The sequence below is a fragment of the Lutjanus erythropterus genome, chromosome 12 (assembly GCF_056507025.1).
Source record: "Lutjanus erythropterus isolate fLutEry1 chromosome 12, fLutEry1.hap2, whole genome shotgun sequence".
NCBI classification, from domain to species: Eukaryota; Metazoa; Chordata; class Actinopteri; order Lutjaniformes; family Lutjanidae; genus Lutjanus; species Lutjanus erythropterus.
The window spans coordinates 960,024-983,378 of NC_139328.1; the positions used below are offsets into that span (position 1 = coordinate 960,024).

Consider the following 23,355-nt stretch of genomic DNA (forward strand, 5'->3'; position numbering starts at 1 on the left):
TATTTAGTGAGAAAAAAGGTTTGAACCTCACAGAAACTAGAGCAGAACATCTGACATCTGTCTCCTCCAGAACGTCCAAGTGGTGCAAAGTATTTTTCAAAGCTGTTTCTTAACCAGAACCTGCTGACACTTTTTTGCTTCCTAAAATAATCATTAAAATCAACATCAGTATATTAGTATACTTGTATAAAAGGCAACATAAACTGACAGTAATCCAAATAAATGTTGATGTTGATTAACAAAACTAAATATTTGAAATATCACTTAAAACAACACTTTTATATCACTTTCAAAATATTAGTTCCTGCCATATTTGCACTAATCAACATAAATGTTGCTCTGATGAACATCAAGTTAAACTCGTGAACTTTCAGGCTGAAGTCAAACTTCAACATGGCGGCTCATCGTCACTGTAAGTTGTCTGGTTCGTCTTCATAAAGTCAAAATGTAAACATCTGATATCAAAAAGCAGTTTTTGGAGGAACGGTCATTTTGACCAAGTTATGGATCTGAGGCTTCACAGTTTCCTTTTGCACCTTCACTGTCCTTCATGTCTCCTGTAAAACACAGTCTGTGGCTGACTGTGGACATGAGACAAGAAGACATTCATCAGTCAGTTTCTGAACACGGGCAGCGATGGGAAATTGTTGCATCAGCATTTTGAGTATTTTTCATCCTTTCCCTCACTCGTATTTCTTCAGACTTCTGATCTTCTGACACATTCATGAGACGAGAACAGATGGAAGAGTTTCTGATGCACTTTGTGTCACTTCATGGACTCACACAGGTTGTGTAGTTGTGTAGTTGAGCTGGTTTCATTTCTTGTTGTGTTGATTTTGATGAAGATGAAACTTGAGAATGAGGCTGTCATGTTGGTTCAGTGTTCAACGCCATCAGCTCACAGCCAGAACATCCTGGACTGGAAACTTTGAATCCACACTGTCAGAAAATTCATTCATTCATTCATTCATTTTCTGTAACTGCTTGTTCCGTAAGGGTCGCGGGCTGCTGGAGTCTATCCCAGCTGACATTGGGCGAGAGGCGGGGACAAGGCGGACAAGTCGCCAGTTTATCGCAGGACTGACACATAGACAGACGACCACTGACACTCACATTCACACCTACGGGCAATTTAGAACCACCAATTAACCTGCATGCATGTCTTTGGACTGTGGGAGGAAGCTGGAGAACCCAGAGAGAACCCACGCAGACACGGGGAGAACATGCAAACTCCACACAGAAAGGCCCCGCCCCTTTAGGGAGCTGGGGGATCGAACTCAGGACCTTCTTGCTGTGAGGCAGCAGTGCTAACCACTGCACCACCGTGTCGTCCACTGTCAGAAAATCGATCAACTCAACCTGAATATACAAGTTTTATTTATTCAACTTCACATTTCTACCATTTATTTTCAGAACGCTTCAGAACTTATTACATCTGAGACAAATCATCACAAATTATTACTACTAACACTCTGATTCTGTTTTTATGGTGAGAATTTATTCTTTAAGGATTTATTTAAATGACAGACACCAGCTCCATCACAGAGACGTTTTCTATCATATTTATTAAATATCTGTTTATGAGTTTTTATGATTTTTTTTTATGACCTCATCGTCACTCCGTCACTGTCAGTATTTGTCATTTGTTATGTCTTTGAAAAACCAATAAAACCAAAAAATCAAAGAGGAACGAAACTAAATCAACAAAATCTGAGCAGCTCAACAGAATCAGGTGGGAAAACTGTTCCGCTTTAACACTGCTGGTGTTCCGAGTTCTGTTGTTCTATTGAGAACATGAGGGACTGGTGAACTTTGAAAAGTGATCCTGACAAAACTTTTCATTTTTATTTCCATATTTTCATTTGAAAGATTATAGAACAGAATATAGAAGAGAATAGTTACTTTATTGTCAACATTTGTGTGCAAATGAGAGAAATGTGTTTTTTCACCTGTTCTCATAAAAAACAACATTTAGATCAAACTTGTATCACCTGAAGGTTTTTCTCACTTTGCTCTCAAAGCTGAAAACGACTGTGACGCATAAAATCAAGTTTTTACTGTTTTAGACAAAATGACTGCAGTAAAAATCATCTGAATGAAAGATGTTCATATGATTCAGATGTTTTACGGCACATTCTCACGTTTCTTCACTTCTGCTGCGTCATTTCTGTTTGTTGAGTCTGATGGAGAAAATAAAGTCAAACACCAGCAGCAGATGAGCAGCAGGGGGCGTCGCCTGTCTTCACAACCACAGCATGTTCTGTTCCAACACCTGTGGAGCTCATTAACCTGTCATAACCTCTGATTATAACACTGATGGAAATGTAAACAAGTAATAAGTCATGAGACATTGATCAACACTTTGAAGTAAGAATTATAAGATTTGTCAATATAAGTAATAAGTTAATATAAAATATTAACTTCAACTGGCAGAAGATTAAAGTACAGGAGCATGAAAAGGAATCAAATCAGAGGAAGAAGAATTAATTTTATTTTGCATTTTGAGCAGAAAATGTCAAGAATTAAGTGGCTCACAATGAAATGTATTTATATATTTATATATTTATGTATTTATTGGTATTTCAACTTCTTTCTCAAAATCCAAGTTATAAAACACAGCTGCACACAATAAGGTAAGAGAAAAATAAATCAGACAGGTTTTTGTTTTCTTTTTAGATAAATAAAAGTAAAAAACTCGACTGTAATAATCGTCATGTTGAGGTCTGGACTGTTGGACAAAACAAACGATATCGGGTTCATCGTGATCAATCGATCAAAAATAATCAGCAGATTAATAATGAAAATGATCTTTAGTTGCAGTCAGATATAAAATCATATAAAAGTGATCAAAACCTTAACAACTGTAAGTAAAATCCAAAGTGTAGCGTCACAGAGTACACAGTACTTTTACTTTGAGTACTCTAACAACTTTCCTGCATTAAGACGATGGACGAAAACAAACAGAGAGAAACTGATCAGCTCCTCTTCATCACTTTCACACTGACAGGATTCATGTTGGACCTTTGACCTGCGTTACACAACAGCTCATCATCATCATCATCATCATCATCATCATCACTGGGTTAATGTGTGTGAAAGTGCTCTGATGGCTCTCAGTGTTGATGAAGATCTAATCAGAGCTGAACTGTGTGTTAATGAACAAACTCTTCATCATCTGTTTATCTTCTCTGATGTTGTTTCACTTCAGGTCCAAAGATTCAGAGGAAAATCACAGAAAACACCTTCATCTAAAGCAGATTGTTTGCTGCCAGAGGTCCTTTAAACTGACCAAACAAAACCTTTTTCAAAACCTTCATTAAAAGTTTATAAAGCAAAGTGTCGTAGCTGTGAGCCGAATCCAAGACAACGCTGTTATAACTGAAAGAAGAAGAGCGGCTGTGATTTATGATGTAAACTCAGCTGGATACTGAAGGGAAAACTTTAAATTAGTGAAGTTTGGTCTGACGTTCTGTTGTTGCCTTCGCCTGATGGAAACAGTGTTCTGCTTAACTATTTTTCTCCCATGAGAGAAAACTGAAATAATGTACAAAAACAAACAAAAAAAAAAAAACAAGCTGGAAGATGAACGACTCTACGCTGCATTAATGTTTGGTTTGTTTCACTTCACAAAGATCCAGGAGAAAATTCTCTTCATTTATCCTGGAAAATATAGAAAACAACTAACCTGCTTAAAAAAAAAACAACTTAATTTGATGAGATTTTAACAGTTCATGACTTTCCTTATAATTCACATTAGGTGTTAAGGTTTAAATTCAAAGCCTCAGTGAGTTCTGATAGATGTCCGCTCCTCCATTTGTAAAACAAACAAAAAAAAAAAGAAAAGAAAAGAAAAGAAAGGAAAAGAAAAGAAAAGAAAAAAAAAGAAAAAAGAAAAGAAAAGAAAAGAAAAGAAAAGAAAAGAAAAAGAAGAAGCACAAATCAGGCAACAAAATAATCAGCTTTGTGGAAGAATTTAGATTTTCATCTTTACCACAGCTGTCAGTATGAAAACACACTTCTGCCAAGAAAATGTATAAAAAGTTGTGAATGATGAAAATGAAAAAATAATAAATTATGAGATGAAAGTAAGAAAGAATAACACTGAAATCTTAAGAATAAAGTTAAGTCAAAATCTTACTAAATACAGTTGAAATAACATTTTATTGTCATTTCAACTTTATTTTCAAAAAGCAAAATTTTAGAAAATCTTCCTTCTCTTTTGGGAATAAAGTTAAAAATCTCAATAAAAAAATGTTGAGAATAAAATTTCAGCTTTATCTTTGACATTTAGACTTTTCTCATTTAGACGTTTTTATACTGGTTGTTTATATTCTGATGAATTAATGAATAATTCATGTGTGACATTAACTTTGGAATGACTCCTGAAGTTTTACTCAGTTATGAAGGTTCTAAATGAATTTTTATTAGAGTTCCTGAATGGTTCCTTTTAGATTTTGATGAGCTCCTGTTTGAAGTCAGAAGTCAGAGACTAAAGTTTTTTATCCTTCAGTCTCAGGTGTTTCAGGGTTTGTGGAGTTTTTCCTCACTGTGAAGAGGATAACTGTGATTTTGGGTTTGTATTTGGCTTCACTCAGGGATCGTTTGATTGGTTGATTGATCTTTGATTTATCCACTATCGGAATATGCTGGTGTTAATGGTTACCATGGTGATTTGTAGTTTTTACAGCTTTATCTGACTCGTGCAGGAGGTTTGATTCCATCTAAATGACCGTGATGTGACTTGAGAGACTTTTTTCTGGAGTTTTTGTCGGAGTTGACACGGAAGTGGCCGCAGTGTCCTCTGCGCCTCACAGCTGCGCAGTAGCGGACTGGGTGTAGTCTGGAGTCTCGTCTTTTCCTGCTGGAGTTTGTGCATGGCGGCGGACACAAAGAGCTGAGGCCCGAGCTCAGACACACCACGACCACGACCAGGACCAAGACCAGGACCAGGACAGCCAGCGGGGACACGAGCTGTGGACGCGGCCTGAGCGAAGACAATCTGCCGCTGCGGAGACTTCCCGCATGTTTCCACTGGATGGTCGAAGCCGTTTCCTCAGGAATCTGTCGGTAACCGGAGAGTTACCGTAAACTTTGGACAAGTTCAGGAGAGTTGGTGTCGGAGCGGCGCTCGGTTGTTCTGCTCGGACGGGAGGACGGAGAGGACCGAGAAGATGCAGAGTTTGATCCGGGCTCTGGTGGCCTGGAGCTGCCTGCTGGCGGTGTGTGTCCGCGCTGCCATGGATGAGTGCGCGGACGAGCGCGGCGCACCGCAGCGCTGCATGCCCGAGTTCGTTAACGCCGCTTTTAACGTGACCGTGGTGGCGACCAACACCTGCGGCTCTCCGCCCGAGGAGTACTGCGTGCAGACCGGAGCCACCGGGGTCACCAAGTCCTGCCACATCTGCGACGCTCGGGACCCCCGGAACCACCACAGCGCCGTGTACCTGACCGACTACAACAACCAGCAGGACACCACCTGGTGGCAGAGCCAGACCATGCTGGCGGGCATCCAGTACCCGAACTCCATCAACCTCACCCTGCACCTCGGTAAGACCCTCAAAACATCCCCTTACCTCCGCCGCGCCGAATCTCCCCTGAGAAAACCTACGATTCAAAGTTTTCTTACCCGCTCTTAAAAGCACGTACACACATTAACAGAACCTCATATATTTCATACATCTTATTGAACCGCTCTTTAATTCGGCATACATGTAAAACTACGAAACCATTCTTTTAGTAGTAAATTCCAACTTTACAGAGCAGATTTGCCCGTCAGGCGCTCTGCGCCGCCACACATCTAAGTACACTTTGGTGGGCAGCAATAACCAGCTGTGTTATTTGAAAAGTTTATAAAACAGACTAGTATTTGGTGTAGTAGGTGTGTGCCGAATCGAAGTCGGTAAGGTTCTAGTTCAAAGAAGATCTGCTGTTTTGACTCATGGTATAAGCGCCGTTACAGACTTGAAGGAAAACTTAAAATTGGTCCAGTTTTCTAAGGAGTTTGGTTTGACGTTCTGTTGTATCCAGAAAAACTTTAACTTCGAGGAACAGGGTGCTGTCCAGAAGCTGGAAGATGAATGTGACAGTGTCTTTACTCTGCATGTTCACATCATCAGTTTGTTAAAGTCTGAAATCAGTGATGTAACCTGGAAACTTTGGGAATGAGGAATTCTTGCTGCCAGCATTGTAGCATGGAGGACATAGTTTTCATTGTTGGGGGTGGAGTGTGTGTGTGTGTGTGTGTGTGTGTGTGTGAGATGGGGGGTTGCAGCTATTTTCTGACCTGACTGTAGGGTCAGTCAGCTTGTCCCAGCAGCAGTCGTAGTTGCTGCTGCTCCTCCATCACACATTTAACTTTGTGATCTCCAGAGTTTGTTTGACAAACTGCTGACAGAGTGATGTTTGAGCAGCTCTGATTTTCTCTTGACAAACAGCCGGAGGTGTGAAGTTAGCAGCCTGGTGTCCTGTTGGCCCCTAAACGCATCGCCACCACTGTGGATTCAGTTGCTGGGGGGGGACTGAAGCGTTTTGTGAGGACAGCTGGTGTCCTCAGTGTCTCCTCAGGGACTGGAGGAAGTCGAGTTGTGTTCAGGAATCAGTTGCAACACATCAGTCAGCTCTTTGAGAGTAAATAACAGAGGAAGTTTGCAGGCAGACGTCTGGTTTACAGAGAATAAGTACAGCGTGAGAGTTCATTCCTGACGTGGGAAACCGTAGTTTGACCAGACATGAAGAGGCATCTGTATTCTACTGTTACACATGTGAAATGAGCTCCAGTCGACAGCAAATGAGTCAGCATCTGTTTTAATAATCAGTTAATGATTTCACGTCATTTTCTAACTAAACATGTTTTGGTTGTGGACAGTTGATCGGACATAATACGGCATTTTAAGACTTTTTATTTATCAAACAAACACTGTAAATGTGAATTTAGTTAAATTCTCAGAAAATTGTGCAGACTTTGGTTGGTGGAGAGTAAACACTGTCTTCAGCTTGTGGCGTCCTGCTGGAGGACCTTCATCCTCATAATCAACAAGCTGATCAACAGAGAATGAAGCAACACTTCTGATCAGGAAACTTAGAAATGGCCAAACATTTGCTGCTTTTGTCTCTTTTATTTCTTTATAACCTGAACATCTTTGAGTTTTGGACTTTCTGGTTGGACACTGAAAATGAAAACATGGACGCTGGGAAACTGAAGGACCAATCAGATCAGTTTCTCTCTCTGCTGACTTCCAGCTCTGCTCAGTTATCCGTCGTCTTATTTTTCCCGGAGCTCCGAGTCGGCCTTTTAAAAATACCTGTCTATTTCTGCAGCCGCGAGCCTCGGGCCTCCCTGCAGCACTACTGTTTTTAACAGTGCTTGACATTCCTGAGTGGTTCAGTCATGCTGCTGGTTGGAGCTGAGCTGAGTCTCTGTAGCCTCAGGTACTGAACTCTCTGATTAGAGCTGCTGTGGGCTCGACGACGCCTCATTTTCAAATGGAAATGTGTTTAATTACACGCTGAGTTTTGTCTTTCTTTCCTCCAGGCGCCGTTTTCATTGTTGGGCTGCTGTTTTCTTCATGATTAGAGCTCAGGCTTTGTTCTGCTGCTGATAACCTCAGAGTGTTGATGTGCGATGGCAGGAATGTGTAGAGTCAGAACACCTCAGCACACGTCCAGCAGCAAAGATCTGACCTGATTCACAGGCGCTCTTATTCTGAAAAGCCGGCTGTGTGTCATCTGAGGCTGGAACAGGAAGTGACTGTCCGATCGCCACCAGCTGAGTTTCCTGTTTGTTCGTGTGAAGTCACTTCAGTGGGTGTTGTGGTCCGTTTGGTCACCGGTGGGAAAAGCTGTTCCACTCAGGAAGTCGAACTCCCAAACTCTCCTCTTAAAGCACCACAGACTTCTGGGTAATGAAGTCCTCGTATGTAAACATCCAGCAGAGTTTGAGGGTTTTGTGAGCGTGTAATCACTTCTTTCTCTAAACTGTAAAATGTTTGTCATGTCGGCAGGAAGTGACCCTGCGACTGTTTGTTGAAAGTTTAAGAGCTCATTGAGTTTGAGTTTGCAGCAGGACTTCCTGTTTACACCGTTCTAAATATTTTGTCCTTTTCTGCCAAACTGATGTTTAACAGTGAGGATCCTCTGCAGAACTTTAGAAACAACAGAAATAAGTGGCGTTATCAGAACCCTGACCGTGATCCGGTGTGTCCTCTGCTGTGTGGTCTGTCGTCTGCAGATTAATGACGTATTTCATGAGGGATTTTTCTGACGTTAGCAGAAGCCGAGTTCACGCGATTCAGTCTAAAGGATTTTTTAACCTTTATTTAACCAGAGAAACCCACTGAGACTGATGTCTCATTTTAATGGTGCTCTGGTTACATACAGTACATTTAAAATCATAAAACAATACAGAAGAATAAAACCAAAAACAATAAAACATCAATACATAAACACCCACCATCAATAGCAGCATATTGATCAATGATTCCAGTTAAAGACACGTTAAAACCTAAATTAATCATTATAGAGACACTGACTGTCTCTGTGTCCAGCGTCTGTCTGTGGACGTGTTGCTTCAGGGTCTGAATGCACAAAATAACACGTAGAAACTAAATATCAAACAGGACAAACTTTTCCTGGAGGCGTCCATCTTGGTTCTGATCAATAACACTTTAACTGATGATTTTAATCAGGAACTTTCTGATCAAATGAGTCAATAAGATCATAAATCTGACTCCAGTTTTTGATTCTCAGTCGTGTTCAGTGGCTTCATGAGTTTTATGAACCCCGCGCCTCTGTGGGAGATAAAGTTCAGATCGAGGCTGCGATGCCGGCGCTCTTAATCTCAGGAAATATGAGGTGTTTGCGGGGCTCAGGTCTGCTCGTCTTTCTCTCTGTTTTGGCCTCTTTGATGCGGCAGGAAGGCGACGTGTCCCGACTCGACTCGGAGCGCAGAGCCGAGGCCGACATGAAAGACCCACAAAGAAGAAAGCTGCAGATGGACGGAGAGGGACGTCCTGCATTCATCTGGAAACACTGTGACTGCAGAATCAGTCAGATACCTGAGTCCCTGAACTTCATGTGACACCCAAACTTTTCTTACTTTAATAAAGAACCTTTTTTAATTTGATAATAGAAGCCAAAGTTTATTTCATCTGAGTGAAATACAGACGATCAGATCGAAGGTAAAAGTGTGTTGAGTTGTGACGTTCAGTCCAGACGTGAATCTGCTCCGTCTGATTTTCCATTAACACACCCTTCATAACTCTTTACCTTTATTAAAGGTTCATAAATAAAGTCTGTACAGGTGTGTTCAGTTCAAAGAGAAGCTTCTGAGGTTAGCAGGACTTGATTCTACTAATTAAGCTTTTTTAACTTCACTTTCAGGCCGTTTGTATAAATTACAGAGAGACTCTGAGGTTACTTTAAGACGAGCAGCCGGAGCGTCACGTGAAAACAGCTGGACTGAGGCTGTCTGACGGGGGTGGAGGGTGGAGGCGGGGGTTGTTACTCGCTTCAGTACCTGACAGGCTCTTCTTTGAAGTCTCAACATGGAGGCAAAACATCCCTGAAGTCTTCAGAAGATAAAAAATCTTCTTTGTGCTTCCAGGAAAAGCAGAGCGGGCACGTTTTACACCGACAGGCCGAATGTGACTCAAACACATCATCGCACTTTTACTCGCCGTTACAAAAACACCGAAAACTCTTCACCTTCCGACCGGCAGCAACTTCAGTTCATGTTCCGGTGAGGACGCCAAACATGCCGGCGCGAGACGTTCAGAATCAAAAGGAATTTTGAGGGAATTTTAAGGGGAAATTTCAGGGTGTTTGGGGGGTTAAAGGGATTTTGTCTCTTTCATCAGCTGCAATAAGCCAGCAGTGGTTTCCAGAGCCCGTCGTCCAGCTGTGCTGCTCTCATAATCTCTCCACATCCCAGTTTCCCACGCTGAGCTCATTCCTCAGACACAAAACAATGAGTCCGGACCAGATGACTCCCCTCCCCTCCCTCCCCCACCTCACCCCTCTCCCCCAACACACACACACACACACACACACACACACACACACACACACACACACACACACACACACACATTCTCAGATTGGTATAATTTGCAACAGCTGGCCACTCCAGAGGAAAAAAAATTGCGTACTTGTTCTTTTATGGCTTGTTGAGAAGCCTGAGAGGCTCGAGGCCAGAAAAGCTCTCAGCTGGGTTTTCCCACACTGCACTGCTGCTGAGTGAGGCACAGAACACGATGCATTCAGCTGCATGTTTCTGTCAGACACATCCTCTGCTCTCATTGGCCACTTTTTCTCTGACGCTGACTCTTATCTCTGCAGTACATTTACCTGCTAACCTGCAGCCGTCTGGTGTCTCGTTGGTATTTTGTGCTTCATGATGCACCACACATGTTCAATGGGAGACAGGTCTGGACTGCAGACAGCTCAGTCTAGGACCTGAACTCTGTTACACAACGTGTCTCAGCATCGTCTCTCTGAAATAATCATGGACGTCTCTGAAGAAGACATCAGTGATGGCAGCATATGTGGCTCCAAATCCCTCCATACCATCACAGCTGCTGTCTGCTGATCAATCAAACAACTAACTGATTAATGGAAGAAATGATCAACAGATTGATCGATAATGACAATAATTCTTACAGAAATTACTTGAAAAATAGATCCAAACAGGTGCAAACACGTGGACGTCCACGTGACACGATTGTGATTGTCTTTGTCCAGATTGTCAATAACTTCAGAATAATTTCTGTCAAATGATTTGTAAATTATTGCATTCTGTTTTTATTAAACAGAATTATTTTGGAAGTGTTCAGACTGCAGACTCTCTGTCTCAGTCGGGTTGAACTCGAAGCTTCCAGAGGCCGTTTTTTTTTTTTTTTCTTGTTTCTTTCACAGAGTGACACTTGAGGGGCCCCGAGCTGAACGCCCCCCAAATCAGAGTGACACATGAATATTCAGCCCCGCTTCAGACGAGTGCTGAAGAATTTTAAGAGTTCACTTTCACAGAAAGCTCTCTGAAATAATTCATCAGGACGGACGGCTGAGCGCGGCTCAACACTTCCTCCAGAAATGATCAAAATCACATCATGATCTGCTGCAGTTTTCAGATTATTTGTAAAATGGCTGTGGTGCTGCAGAGACGCACTGACCTACACATCAGACCGAAGGATTATCAATTAAACTGTCAGTAATTTTTAAGATTAATTGATTGGTTGTTTGGTTCATAAAATATCAGAAAATTTAAAAAAATTAATCTTGTCTCAATCTTGACCTATTTTTCAACTCGTGATCAATCTGGCATTCATTTTTCCACTAATCGATCAGTGGTTTGGTCCATAAAGTGAAAGAAAATATTGATCAGTGAGCTTCTTGCTGGTTTTCTTTGTCTATAGAATCAGAAACCACACAGTAAAACACTGGTTCAGGTGATGTAACATAAAAGCTGCTTGGCACAATATTCTGTTTCTATAAACAAAGATGGAGGAGTGGAAGAGAAAGGCGGCAGATATCTCAGTGAGCTCGGAGCTTATGGTCGCTCTCACGTGAATCCTGCCGCCGCCGCCGTCTCCGGCTGCAGGTCAACGTGACATGTGGGGTTTTTTTTTTTGGTCAGATAAGAAGGAAAAACAGTCTGTCTGCTGCGAGCGACAGGGAGGAAACACTGAAGAATCATGTTTCAAATACTCCTTTTATCAAACCTCTATCATGCTCATCAACCCAACCTACAAAACTCCATTCAAATTTCTGAGCGTTTTAACTGTCCTCCTCCTCCTCCTCCTCCTCCTCCTCCTCCTCCTCCTCCTCCTCCTCCTCCTCCTCCTCCTCTTCCTCCTCCTCCTCCTCCTCCTCCTCCTCCTCCTCCTCCTCTCTGTCTGCAGATCAGAGGCAGGAGGCTCTTTGTCTTTTCCTTCTTTAACATGGAGGAGGAGGAGGAGGAGGAGGAGGAGGAGGAGGAGCAGCAGCTCCCTCTGTGTGGTCACTCTCTGTCTGGACCCCCTCTCTCTCTTTAAATCCTCTTTCACACAGAAATCTGTTGCATCATTTCTGCTCTTCCTGTTTCGTGTGTTTGGTGTCTTTTATCTGTAACCCTTCACAGAAGAATTCTCTGTTGATGCTGGAAAACTGACAGACTTTTTCTCATTCTTGGATCAGATGTTTCCTGACTGAAATCGTCTTCATTTTGTCTTTGTTTGCAAAAAAACAAACTCTGATTTGGTTTCCAGTCACATGAGAATATTACAAATGACAGGCGGCTGATTTCCCAAAAGATGCGACTGTAAATCAAACTTTGCTCAAACTTTGACCTTTGAACCTTTTCCTCGCTGTCGGTGACGACACTGGCGCCTTTCTCAGATTTTCAATTCGAAACACTCGGAGGTTGGAAACTTTCCCGACACACAGCCTCAGAAGAACATCTCCAGTTGCTGAAGCCCCCCCACCCCCGAGAACAAACAGCCTGCTCTCCTCTGTGAGGACGCCCCCCCCCCCCCCGATGTTTAACCTGCCGCTCTGTTTGTTTGGTTCCTCATCTCGCTTCACTTTGAAGAACCAGCTCCACATTCTTGTCACTGTCTGCTAATTAAAAGGCCTGTGTTGCGTTCAGGGTCACTGCTGCACCGTCACATGTTGTCATTGAGGCTCCATGACAACACAGGTCCCGTCCCGTCCCGTCCCGTCCCGTCCCGTCCCGTCCCGTCCCGTCCCGTCCCCCGACACTGTGGCAGCCATTTTGGCTTTTGAGGAAGTTCTGGTTATCTAAAAGTATAATAGATCAGCTTCATCAAACAGTCGAGGACGTTTTTTGATATTACATGTTTATTTTATTTTACATGATGAGTTTGATGAAAGTCAGCTGATGTGAAACTTTAGAGATGATCACAGACGTGTCAGTAGTTTAAAAACAGTGTTATTATGGAAAACGAGCACTTTGATTAACTGATTATTGATTGATTGTCTTGTTATCTGCTGAAAGATCCAGATCAGACGGGTTTTGTTGCTGTCAGTAAAATAAATGAATTCACCTGAACTGTTGGAGTGTGTCGATGAGAGCTGAGAGGAAACACTCTGCTCATCCGTGTGTTTGGTCGTGTTCCAGCTCGTCACCTTCCGTTCCGTCTCTGCGTTCTCTTCTTTACGTTAAACGGCGTGGATCATGTGACAGGTTGTTATTAAAGCCGCCCGTATTCCTGCTGCCGACATCTGGATCAAACCTTCGTGGTGAGGTGATGATGTCACAGGAGGCCTGTGAGTGTGTAATTACAGCCGGATACACACACAGATCTGATGAGGGTTTATTGTCGCTGCAGGCTGATCCTGACTGGAGGCAGTGAACGCAGCGTCACGGGAAACACAAAGTCACGGGCTGAATGTTTCCTCGTCTGCACGCTGCTGCAGGGCCACGGTTCACTACAGCAGGGCTGCACGAGAAAAATCATATTGTGATCATTTTGACAGAGAGATGATTTACCATCAGTGGGAATAAGTCCCGCCCCTTTTTTGCTGTGTGCAAAAAGGGGCGGGACTGAGCGAACTTGGTGTCGGGCTGTGCAGACGTACTTCAGTGCGCTCCACCTGTTTTCACATGTTTGGACTTGTTGTTTAATTGACATGATTGTGACAGGATCAATTAATCAATGAATTACATTCATATTTATCTCAGTCTGCAACATCCAACATTATTACAGTGCTGCTGTTTGACTTTCATCACTGATTAATCTGATTGTTTTCTCAATTAATCGATTAGTTGTTTGGTCAGAAGATGGTGAAAAATGTTGATCAGAGTCCAAGATGACGTCCTCAAATGTCTCGTTTTGTCCACAACTCAAAGATCATCAGTTTCCTGTCAGAGAGGAAAGAAACCAGAAAATATTCACATGAAGAATCTGAAATCAGAGAATTTGCAGAGCCGGTGTGGAACAGCTCTTTTTTTTTTGACTCTGAGAAACAGTAAGACGTCCTCGGTCCCTCCTGTCAGATTCCTGTCCTCCCTCTGAAGCGGACAGCGATAAGACGGCAGAAGCGTCTGTCTGCTCACAGCTCGCCTCCATGTTGACTTTCAGCTGCAGATTCTATCAAAGTGTTTAGTCTGAGCCAACATGAGTCGACTCATTGTCACGTTTAATCTGAAGGACGGACAAAAAAAAACAAAAAAAAAACCCATCAGAGTTCACAGATGTGAAATAATAGGAGTTAAAGGAACATTCTGCTGTGTTTTTTTTTACTTTAATCCAGCTCCACATTTAGAGACAACTTTATTCTTTAAGTCCTGTTACTGACAAACACATGATGCGTTTAAGGACACTCTGACACTGAAGGTTAAAAATCAGGCTGTTGAACGCAACATTCTGTTGTTTTAAAATGTGGAGACGCTTAAATTTGTCTCCTAGATCAGACTGGATGATCTGGATCAGAAATAATATCTCTGTTTTTTAGATTATATCACAACATATGATTCATGTCTCCATAAACACTTTTTCTTTAAAATAACTTACCATTAATTCTCAAATAGATATATATAAATAAACAGTTGATTAATCATTTGATTATTTTCATGATATATCGATTAATAGTTGCTTGCCTAAATTTTCAGAGAAAAATTTTCGTAAATTTACAATTAAAAAAGTTTCTTGAGGATTTTTTTTCTGATTTTTTTTCTTTCAGCTTTGTGACTTTAATCTCAGAGAGTTTCTGATGTTTTTTCCACAGATTTATTTATTTATATTTATTATTTATAATCTTAAATAATATTCAAGGTTTTAAAAAAATAATAATAATTTATCCCTTTAACATTCCCAAGTTTTTGTCCTCATAAATTGACAAATGTAATCTTGGAATGTGTCTGAATTTATGACTTTAATCTCAGATAATTTGTGAATTTTAGGGTTTTTTCCCTGCAGATTTATGACATTGTAATCTTAGAGAATATTCAATTTTTCTCATAAATTTGAGAGTATTTTCAAGTTAATTTAACTCTTTAATCCCAAGTTTTTTAACTTTGCAGTGTCTGAGTTTTTTCTCACAAATGTATGACTTTAAAATCTTTACAAAAAACTTATGTCTCAATAATCACAGAGAATATCTGAGTTTCTGAAAATTTGTTCCTTCTCAATTGTTTTTCTTACAAATGTGACATTATAATTTCAGAGCATGTGGACAGTTTCCTTCTGAAAAATTTGATTTTGTCTCATAAATTTAACACTTTAATTTCAGATAATATCCGAGGTTTTTAAATAACTATAATCTCTGAATATGAGGCTTCTTTTGTTTGTTTGTTTCAGAGAAGTTTCTGTCTTGTCAATTCAAACATCTGTGGGTTTTTTTCTCTTAATTTTAAGACTTTAATCTTAGAATTTCAGTTTTTTTTCTTGCAGATTCCTGTCTTGTAAATTTCTTACTTTAATCGTAGAATTTTAAGTTTCGCCGGTGTAGAGGCGGGTCTTTGGCGTGGCGATATCGCACCGTCACCAATCCACGTCCAGGAGGAGACGGACATGAGAGGAGGGAGAGATGAGGAATGAAGACTTAAATTAGTTGTGGTTCTTCATCATCAGAGCTGTAAACTTTTAAATCAGCTGCAGATGAATTTCCTGTGAAGCGGTGAGTTGATTAATGGGGTCAGTTGTAACCGCAGCACTGACTCTTTACGTTCTGTAGCTGTTTTTCCAGCGCGGACTCTGTCACAGCTGAGTGGCTGTGGAGACCTTTGACCTTTGACCCGACTGTAAACTGACAGAACGAAGCGTTTCCTGTCCTGTGGGAAGAAAAACTCACTGTGGGAATTCAGCTGCACGGCCTCGACCTCAGAGGAAACTGAACCGGAGTGTGTTAGAGCGGCGTGGGGGGGCCGGTCCTGCAGAGACGCTGTGATTTTCTTTGCTCAGGAAGTGATTCGAGGCCCCAGGGAGAGCAGAGAAGGGGCTTTTCTATTATTACAGACGGCGTGGAGTCTGTGAACGGGCAGAGATGCATTACAGGGACAAGCAGATGCATGCAGGGTAATTTTAGCCCTGCTCCCCGGGAGGAGGAGGAGGAGCGACGGTGGAGGAAGAGACGAGTAAAAAGTGACTGGTTTTCAAAGCAGAGTGAGGGTAAACAGATAATTATGGAGCGCTGCAGACGTGACGACTGATTTATCTGCTGCTTGAAACGTGATCGTCAGGCCTTTGTTCAACTTTTCCACCGCAGTTTGATGATCGTCCGGTCGAAGGAGCTGCTGGACGTTCACGTTTATCCTTAACTTAAAAAATACTTCTGCAGCTCCACTTGGACTTCAACAGGGACATGGACTTGGACCTGAACCTTAAAAACACTTGATACCGTCTGTTCAAACCCCAAAGGTTAAAAAGTTTGTCATTTAAAAAGCGTGAATCCACAAATCAATTCATTTCAGTAACGTTTGCACAAAAACTACGAGGTGATCAACAAAAAATGAAAATGAAATGAACCGAAAATTACAGACGCAACAATTTTCAGGCGTTTAAAGAATCACAACGAGCCGAAGAGCAGCGAGTCGAGGCTAATTTTAACAGAGCGAGCTAATGCTCAGCTAACGTTAGCCTAACTGCTAAAACCCACTGTTACACTGTGACCTGCTAGGACTCAAAACTCAAAGATTAAGACTCGGGACTCGTCAGTCTTGACTTCGACTTGAGTGCAAAGACTTAAGACTTGTGACTTGCAAACTTGTGACCTCTTAGTTAAAAAGTGAAACTGAAGCGATGAAGACAGTAACAGTAAAGAAAAAATCTCTCCATAATCTTAACATAAAACTTTTCATGTTTTGACTCAATAATCACAATAAAGGTTTAATATCTGTAATTCTTCGATGATCAGGGTCTGGATTAAAACAGTGACGCTGACATTCAGAGAAAAATTTCACAGATTATAGCTGTAAATTTACAACAATAAAAGACCTGTTCTCTCTCACAACTTTGAGACTTTAATCTCAGAATATTTCTTAGGGTTTTTTTTTCTGCAGATGTTTGATTTCATAATCGGAGAATATCCAAGTTTGTCATATAAATTTACACCTTCTCTGAATTTCAGACTGTTTTCTTGTGAATGTATGACTTTCTAATCTCAGCATCCGTGTTTTTATTTTCCTAATAAATTGACCATGTTAATCTCAGAGAACAGACATTTATGACTTTAATCTTTGAATTTCTCAGAGAATATATACATTTTTTTGCTCATGAATGTACTTTTTTTTTTTTTTTTGTACGTTTTTTTCTTGGAGAATATCAAAGTTTTAAAAAATAATTTCAGAGAATAATAATTTGTCTCTTGTTTGATCTCAGTGAATCTCTCTCTTTTTTCTCTCATAAATTTACAGCTTTAATCTGAAAATGTTGATCTTTTTTTCTTTGAAATGTGTGACTTGATAATCTGAAGATATCAAAGTTTCTTTCTTGTAAATTTGTGAGTTTTTTTCTTCTTTTTTCACGTACAATGGCCGAATTATATCGCTGTAAAATTGTGGTAAAAAAACAAACAAAATGTGAAGAAGGACTTGTGATAAACCTGAACTGTCCTCTGGGACATGCAGCTGTTTTTACATCTGAACATCTGGACGTTCCTCTCAGACTCTGACGTTTTGTTATCGTGATGTCTTCGCCGGGTTCGTTCCGCTGGTCGTCTCCTGTAAACACGCGGCCTGAAAGCGGGACGAGCCGAGGCGAACACTTTATTTATTCAACAGAACGAATCATGAATCAGAGTTTTAATGTGTTGAATCTTTGATCACCTCGAGGCCGTCTTACGTTTCAAAAGCTTCACACAGACAGTCTGCACCGCAGTCTGCAGCGTATTTAGATTTCATTATATTCTCTTCCTCTTGTTTCAGATGACAGCAGCAGATAGGAGCTGAACGTCCTCAGGCGCTGAAGACGCTCTTTCATTGTTCACGTTGTTTATGTCTCACAGACGTCTGCACACTGATGTGGGTTTTTTTTTTCTTATTTGTTAAAGAGCTGAAGATATTTTCTTTCCTGCTCTCTGAGTCTCCTGCAGGACACGATGTTCCTGATAACCATCGTTTAATAAAAGAGATTTTACTGTTTGCAAAGACGTGGAGACGTCCAGGTTCAGGTTCACCTTTTACACACCGTCATATTCGTCACAAAATCTGCAGAGCTGCAACCATTCAAATGAAAACAAGACGTGAAGACGTCATCCTGGACTTTGATCAACATTTTCTGACATTTTATGAACCAAACAACTGATCGATTTGTGGAAAAATTATTGCCAGATTGATCACAAGTTGAAAAACAGGTCCAAACATGTTTGGACCTGTTTTTCAACTGACAAGATTGAGACAGAATTCATTTTTCTGATTATTTATGGCCCCAACAACTAATCAATTAAAAATTACCTTAAAAAAAAAGATGTTGAACCCTGAGACGTCAAATGTGTCCAGTTTTTTTCTGATTTTCTTACATTTTATACACCAAATAATGACTTTTGTCATCAAGAAACTACACAGCAGATAATTAATAATAGAGCTGCAACGATAAATCAAGTATTAAATTAATCGCCAACTATTTTTCCAGAAAAAGAAGTAATTTCTTCTCTTGGGCTTTTGACCTGTTGCATTATGGGAAATGTAGGATCTGGTGGTTTTTGGGTGAGGATGTCTCGACCTCTGCTGTTCTGCTCTTAGTGATATTTTTGCAAACGTACTTTTTGATTTAAAGAAGTTTGATTGACGACTCCGTCTGACGGTTTTTCAGGGTTTTTCAAGTGGAAGAAAAAAAAGATGAGCAGAAAAGTCATGTGGGAAAACTTTTCACTTCGTCTTGTTTGAACGTTTGGATTTGAATATGTGAAGAACAGAAGTCAGCAGCGACAGAATGATATAAAAACCTCAAAAAAGTACGGACCTGCCCTTTAATGACAGCTTCTTTCTCTCTGTCTGTAATAATGATTTTACACCAGAGTTTTTTTAACTGTGGACAGAAATCACACAAAATGTGTTCAGCTCTTCTGCAGCTTCTAACTGAATCTCTGTGGTTTTGAAGTTTATTTTGTTCTTTTTACCGTCTCATGTTCTCTGTAGCAGGTGTTGGCGGGTTCTTTGTTCTGTGTAAAAAGAGCTCGAGTCTGTGAGTCACTTCTCACGTCTTAGTAATAAACCGGTTCGAGTCGCGGCAGTTTGTTGGATTTGAAACCGTTTCCACATCTGATTCCATTCTGATTTCATCCTCGCAGCAGAAAGGAGCAGGTCACGTTTTCACCTGCTCAGAAATATGAGTCCAGATCTTATGTCCTTCAGTCTCAGCAGCTGTGGGCTCTTTGGTGTGTGTGTGTGTGTGTGTGTGTGTGTGTGTGTGTGTGTGTGTGTGCGTGCGTGCGTGCGTGCGTGCGTGTGTGTGTGTGTGTGTAAGTGTGTGTGTGTGTAAGTGTGTGTGTGTGTGCGTGCGCGCGCGTGCGTGTGTGTGTGTGTGTGTGTGTGTGTGTGTGTGTGTGTGTGTGTGTGTGTGTGTGTTGGGACGGGGGACGACACCCTGCGGCGTCCTGCTGGGACTCTTTGTCTCTGATAATGAGGGCTGTCTGTGTTCGTTTGTTCCTGACGTCCCGGTGTGGTGACACCTCTGGGCGGAGCGACTTCTTCTTTGGTGGTCCCTCTCTGCTGTTGATGTGGGAGGCAGGGTGAGGGGTGAGGGGGGGGGGACAGAGTTACATCACGTCTTCTCCTCTGAACCGGGTCTGACAGGAATCTGGTTCTGGCTCATTTTTGAGTCTCCTGTAGATGTAAATGTAGTGAGGTGTGTTGGAGCTGAAGTGACGGGACGTCCTCTGAAGTTATTTTGACTTGTCATATGATTTGTGATTATAAAGTAAATGATCGTTTTTACAAAATTATTCCCAGTTTCAGTGAAAAACACATTAAAATGATCCGGTGTGATTTTTGTTTTTCTTGAACAAACACAGACGTCAGACATGTTGAGATTTCAGATTTGTTCGTTCTGTTTCCATTCAAGAAGAGAACGATGTAAAACAGGGCTGCAAATAACACTTATTTTCATCGATCAATCAGTCAATCACTTTCTCGATTAATTGATTAGTTATTTGGTCCAAAAAATGGTGAAAACTTTGATCACTGTTTCCCAAAACTCAAGATGACGTCCTCAAATGTCTTTTGTCCTCAACTCAAAAATATTCAGTTTACTATCAGAAAGGAAGGAAACCAGAAAATATTCAGTTAAGAAACTGAAATGTTTTAAATGAAAAAATGACTTAAAACAATTAATCAATTATCAGAATAGATGCAGATTAATTTAATAATTGATTGATAATTTATTATTAAGTCACAAGTTAGATTTTTTTTCGAAGAAAAGCAGCAACAAAGTTGATGAATCATTTAATAAATGAATAAATGATGACAGAGCAGCTCCTCCTCAGCCTCCCACCTTCACTCACTTCCTGTCTGTCCTCCCCCTCACACACTTAATTGGAAATCCCCCCTTCACACACACACACACACACACACACACACACACACACACACACACACACACACACACACACAGACACACACACACACACACACACACACACACAGACAGACAGACAGACAGACACACACACACACGCACACACAGACACACACACACACAGACAGACACACACACACACACACACACACACACACAGACAGACAGACAGACAGACACACACACACCAAAGAGCCCACAGCTGACTCACATTTCTGAGCAGGTGAAAACGTGACCTGCTGCGAGGATGAAATCATTCAGGTGTGGAAACGGTTTGAAATCCAACAAACTGCTGCGACTCAAACTGGTTTATTACTAAATCAAACCAGTTTGATTCATATGTGATCAAACAGAAGTTTTCTCTGTTCACACACAGCAGCTCTCAACTCGTTATCATATTAAATGGCTTTGATAGATTCTGATTGGTCAGTGACAGCAGGCTAACGTCTGTTACTTCAGTACGGTGGACTGTTGCTATGGAGAACAGACCGTTGCTATGGACACAGTCCTCATCACAGACTCTGGAGGAACAATAAAATCATTTTGTAAATCCTCATCATCACTGATGCTCCTGACTTTAATGTGCAGGTTGTCCAAACGTCCGTCCTGTTCTCCAGAGCTCCATATCTTTAGAACGTTTTGATGGAATTTCTTCAAACTTGGCACAAACGTCCACCTGGACTCGAAGATGAAATCTGATCAGGTTTTGGGGGTCAGAGGTCGTTAGAGTCGTTAAAATCAGGCTGATGATTAATCCTGTGAAACGTTTCAGGTCAGCAGGTTTGACTTCAGTGAAACTTTCTTAAGACTCTTTATCACCTGAAGCTCTTATCAATTCAGACCTGGAGCCGACACACACACACACACACACACACACACACACACACACACACACACACACACACACACACACACACACACACACACACACGGGCCTCTGTGCTCCAGATTTTCACCTCAGCCTGCCACTTTAATCTCCTCTCGTCCAATCAGAGCTCTCGGCCGGCGGCTGCTCTGTTTATCAAACAGAGGAGGAGATTAAGGTGATACCAGCAGCATCCTGCAGACGCTCTACTGAGCGCGCTCACACCGGGCCCCCGGCTTTAATGCCCCTCTGACTCCTGTTTGCTCTGTTTAAACTCCAGCTGTGAGTCGCAGTTATTTTCTGTAGTTCAGCTCAGAAACACTCAGGTGTGTGTGTGTGTGTGTGTGTGTGTGTGTGTGTGTGTGTGTGTGTGTGTGTGCAGTGTAAATGTTTCCTGCTGATAATAGAGGGCTGCTCATGTGTGGAAACCAAACACACCTTTACTGATGTGTACATTCCTGTCTATAGGAACAGATTAGACATTAACAGAGGTGTGTGTGTGTGTGTGTGTGTGTGTGTGTGTGTGTGTGTGTGTGTGTGTGGCTGCTTCACCTCCACACACAGTCTGACCCGGTTTACACACAGACTGAGTCTGACCCGCCACTGAAACAGGAGAATCAGATTAAAATTCCTCTCAGGGTCACAAACAAAACTCCTGAGTGAGCAGATCTGTCAGAAATCTGCAGCTCTCTCCCTCTCTCTCTCTCACACACACGCACACACACACACACACACACACACACACACACACACACACACACACACACACACACACACACACTCGGTGTTATAATGATGTGGCTCTGCAGGGCAAAGAGAAGCGACATAAACCAGAAGAAGTTTAAGGTGTGGATGACGAGTTGTTTAGTAACAAAAAAGAGTCAGAGTTCACAGGAAATGAGCTTGAAGTTGCACTGTAAAAAAACAAGCTGCCTTCACTAGATTTTTGAGTTTTGAATCAAATCTGTAATATATTCACTGTAATAAATCATAAAGTTGAAATACAGTCGTCCTCTAAACTTTCTATTTCAGGGTCAGAATAACTGTTTTTATTTGCCTGTTTCAGGTTAATTAGAGTTTAAATTAAAGCTGGACTTTGAGCAGGTGAGTGAGAGTCTGTTCATGAGCTGTTAGAAATCATTAATCATCTTCAAGAAGTTGAGTCGATGTTTTAACAGTTAAATTGAGCAACATGTTGATGGAGAGACGGTCTGAACTCCAGCTGTGTGTTTTCAGAGCGGTGGTTATAAAGAGTTATAAAGGTCTGATCAGCTGTTGGACGGTGGATTCTTAAATAAACTAAACTAACTGAAGTTTTGCTGACTGATGTTCTTTAGTTGATCATCATTAAATGGTTCCAGCTGAACAGTGAATTAATAATTAACTGCTACAGTTCTGAACTACAGTTTTGGGGGATTAGCAGTTTTTTTTTTTTTCCACTTGCTCGGTCGGGCAGGTGGCTCAGAAATCTACTTTCCCAAAGTCAACTTTAACTCTGAAATCAAAGACACGAATCAAACCAAAAGACGACTTTGAAAAGGTGGATACCTGAGTGAGTCAGCTGACTCACCTGTTCACCGTCCTGCTCCTGAGTGTGTGTCAGTCAGACTGCTTCTGCTTATTTCTGTTTTTATTTTTTAGACGGAAAAAAGTCCAAATTCTTGTCAAGTTTCTTAAATGTGAATATTTTCTGCTTTCTGAAGATGTTGTCTTGACATTTAGGTTCTTGATATTTAATGAACCAACTAATTGATTAATCAAGAAAATGAGCCACAGATTAATTGTTAATGCATGTTTGGACCCACTGTTCAAGATTGTGACAGGATTAATTGATTGATTAATCAATGATGAAAATAATTGTTAGCATCAGCGCTAGTTCAGGACGTAACAACACCAAAAACTCAGTAGAGGACATGGTACCATATTATCAGTCCACAACACAGTATTTATCATCATATTGAGAAAACAAAGGGAAAATAAACA

At 41.3% G+C, this 23,355-nt stretch overlaps 1 protein-coding gene across 1 annotated transcript in view; it reads left to right on the forward strand.

Moving 5' to 3' along the window:
• The first annotated feature begins 4,933 nt into the window (after positions 1–4,933).
• Positions 4,934–23,355, forward strand: part of lamc1 (laminin, gamma 1) — a 62,530-nt gene continuing 44,108 nt past the window's right edge. The window contains exon 1 of the mRNA XM_084732382.1: positions 4,934–5,547. Within this exon, the coding sequence (XP_084588508.1) occupies positions 5,172–5,547 (376 nt within the window). The 5' untranslated portion in view covers positions 4,934–5,171. The remainder of the gene's footprint in view (positions 5,548–23,355) is intronic.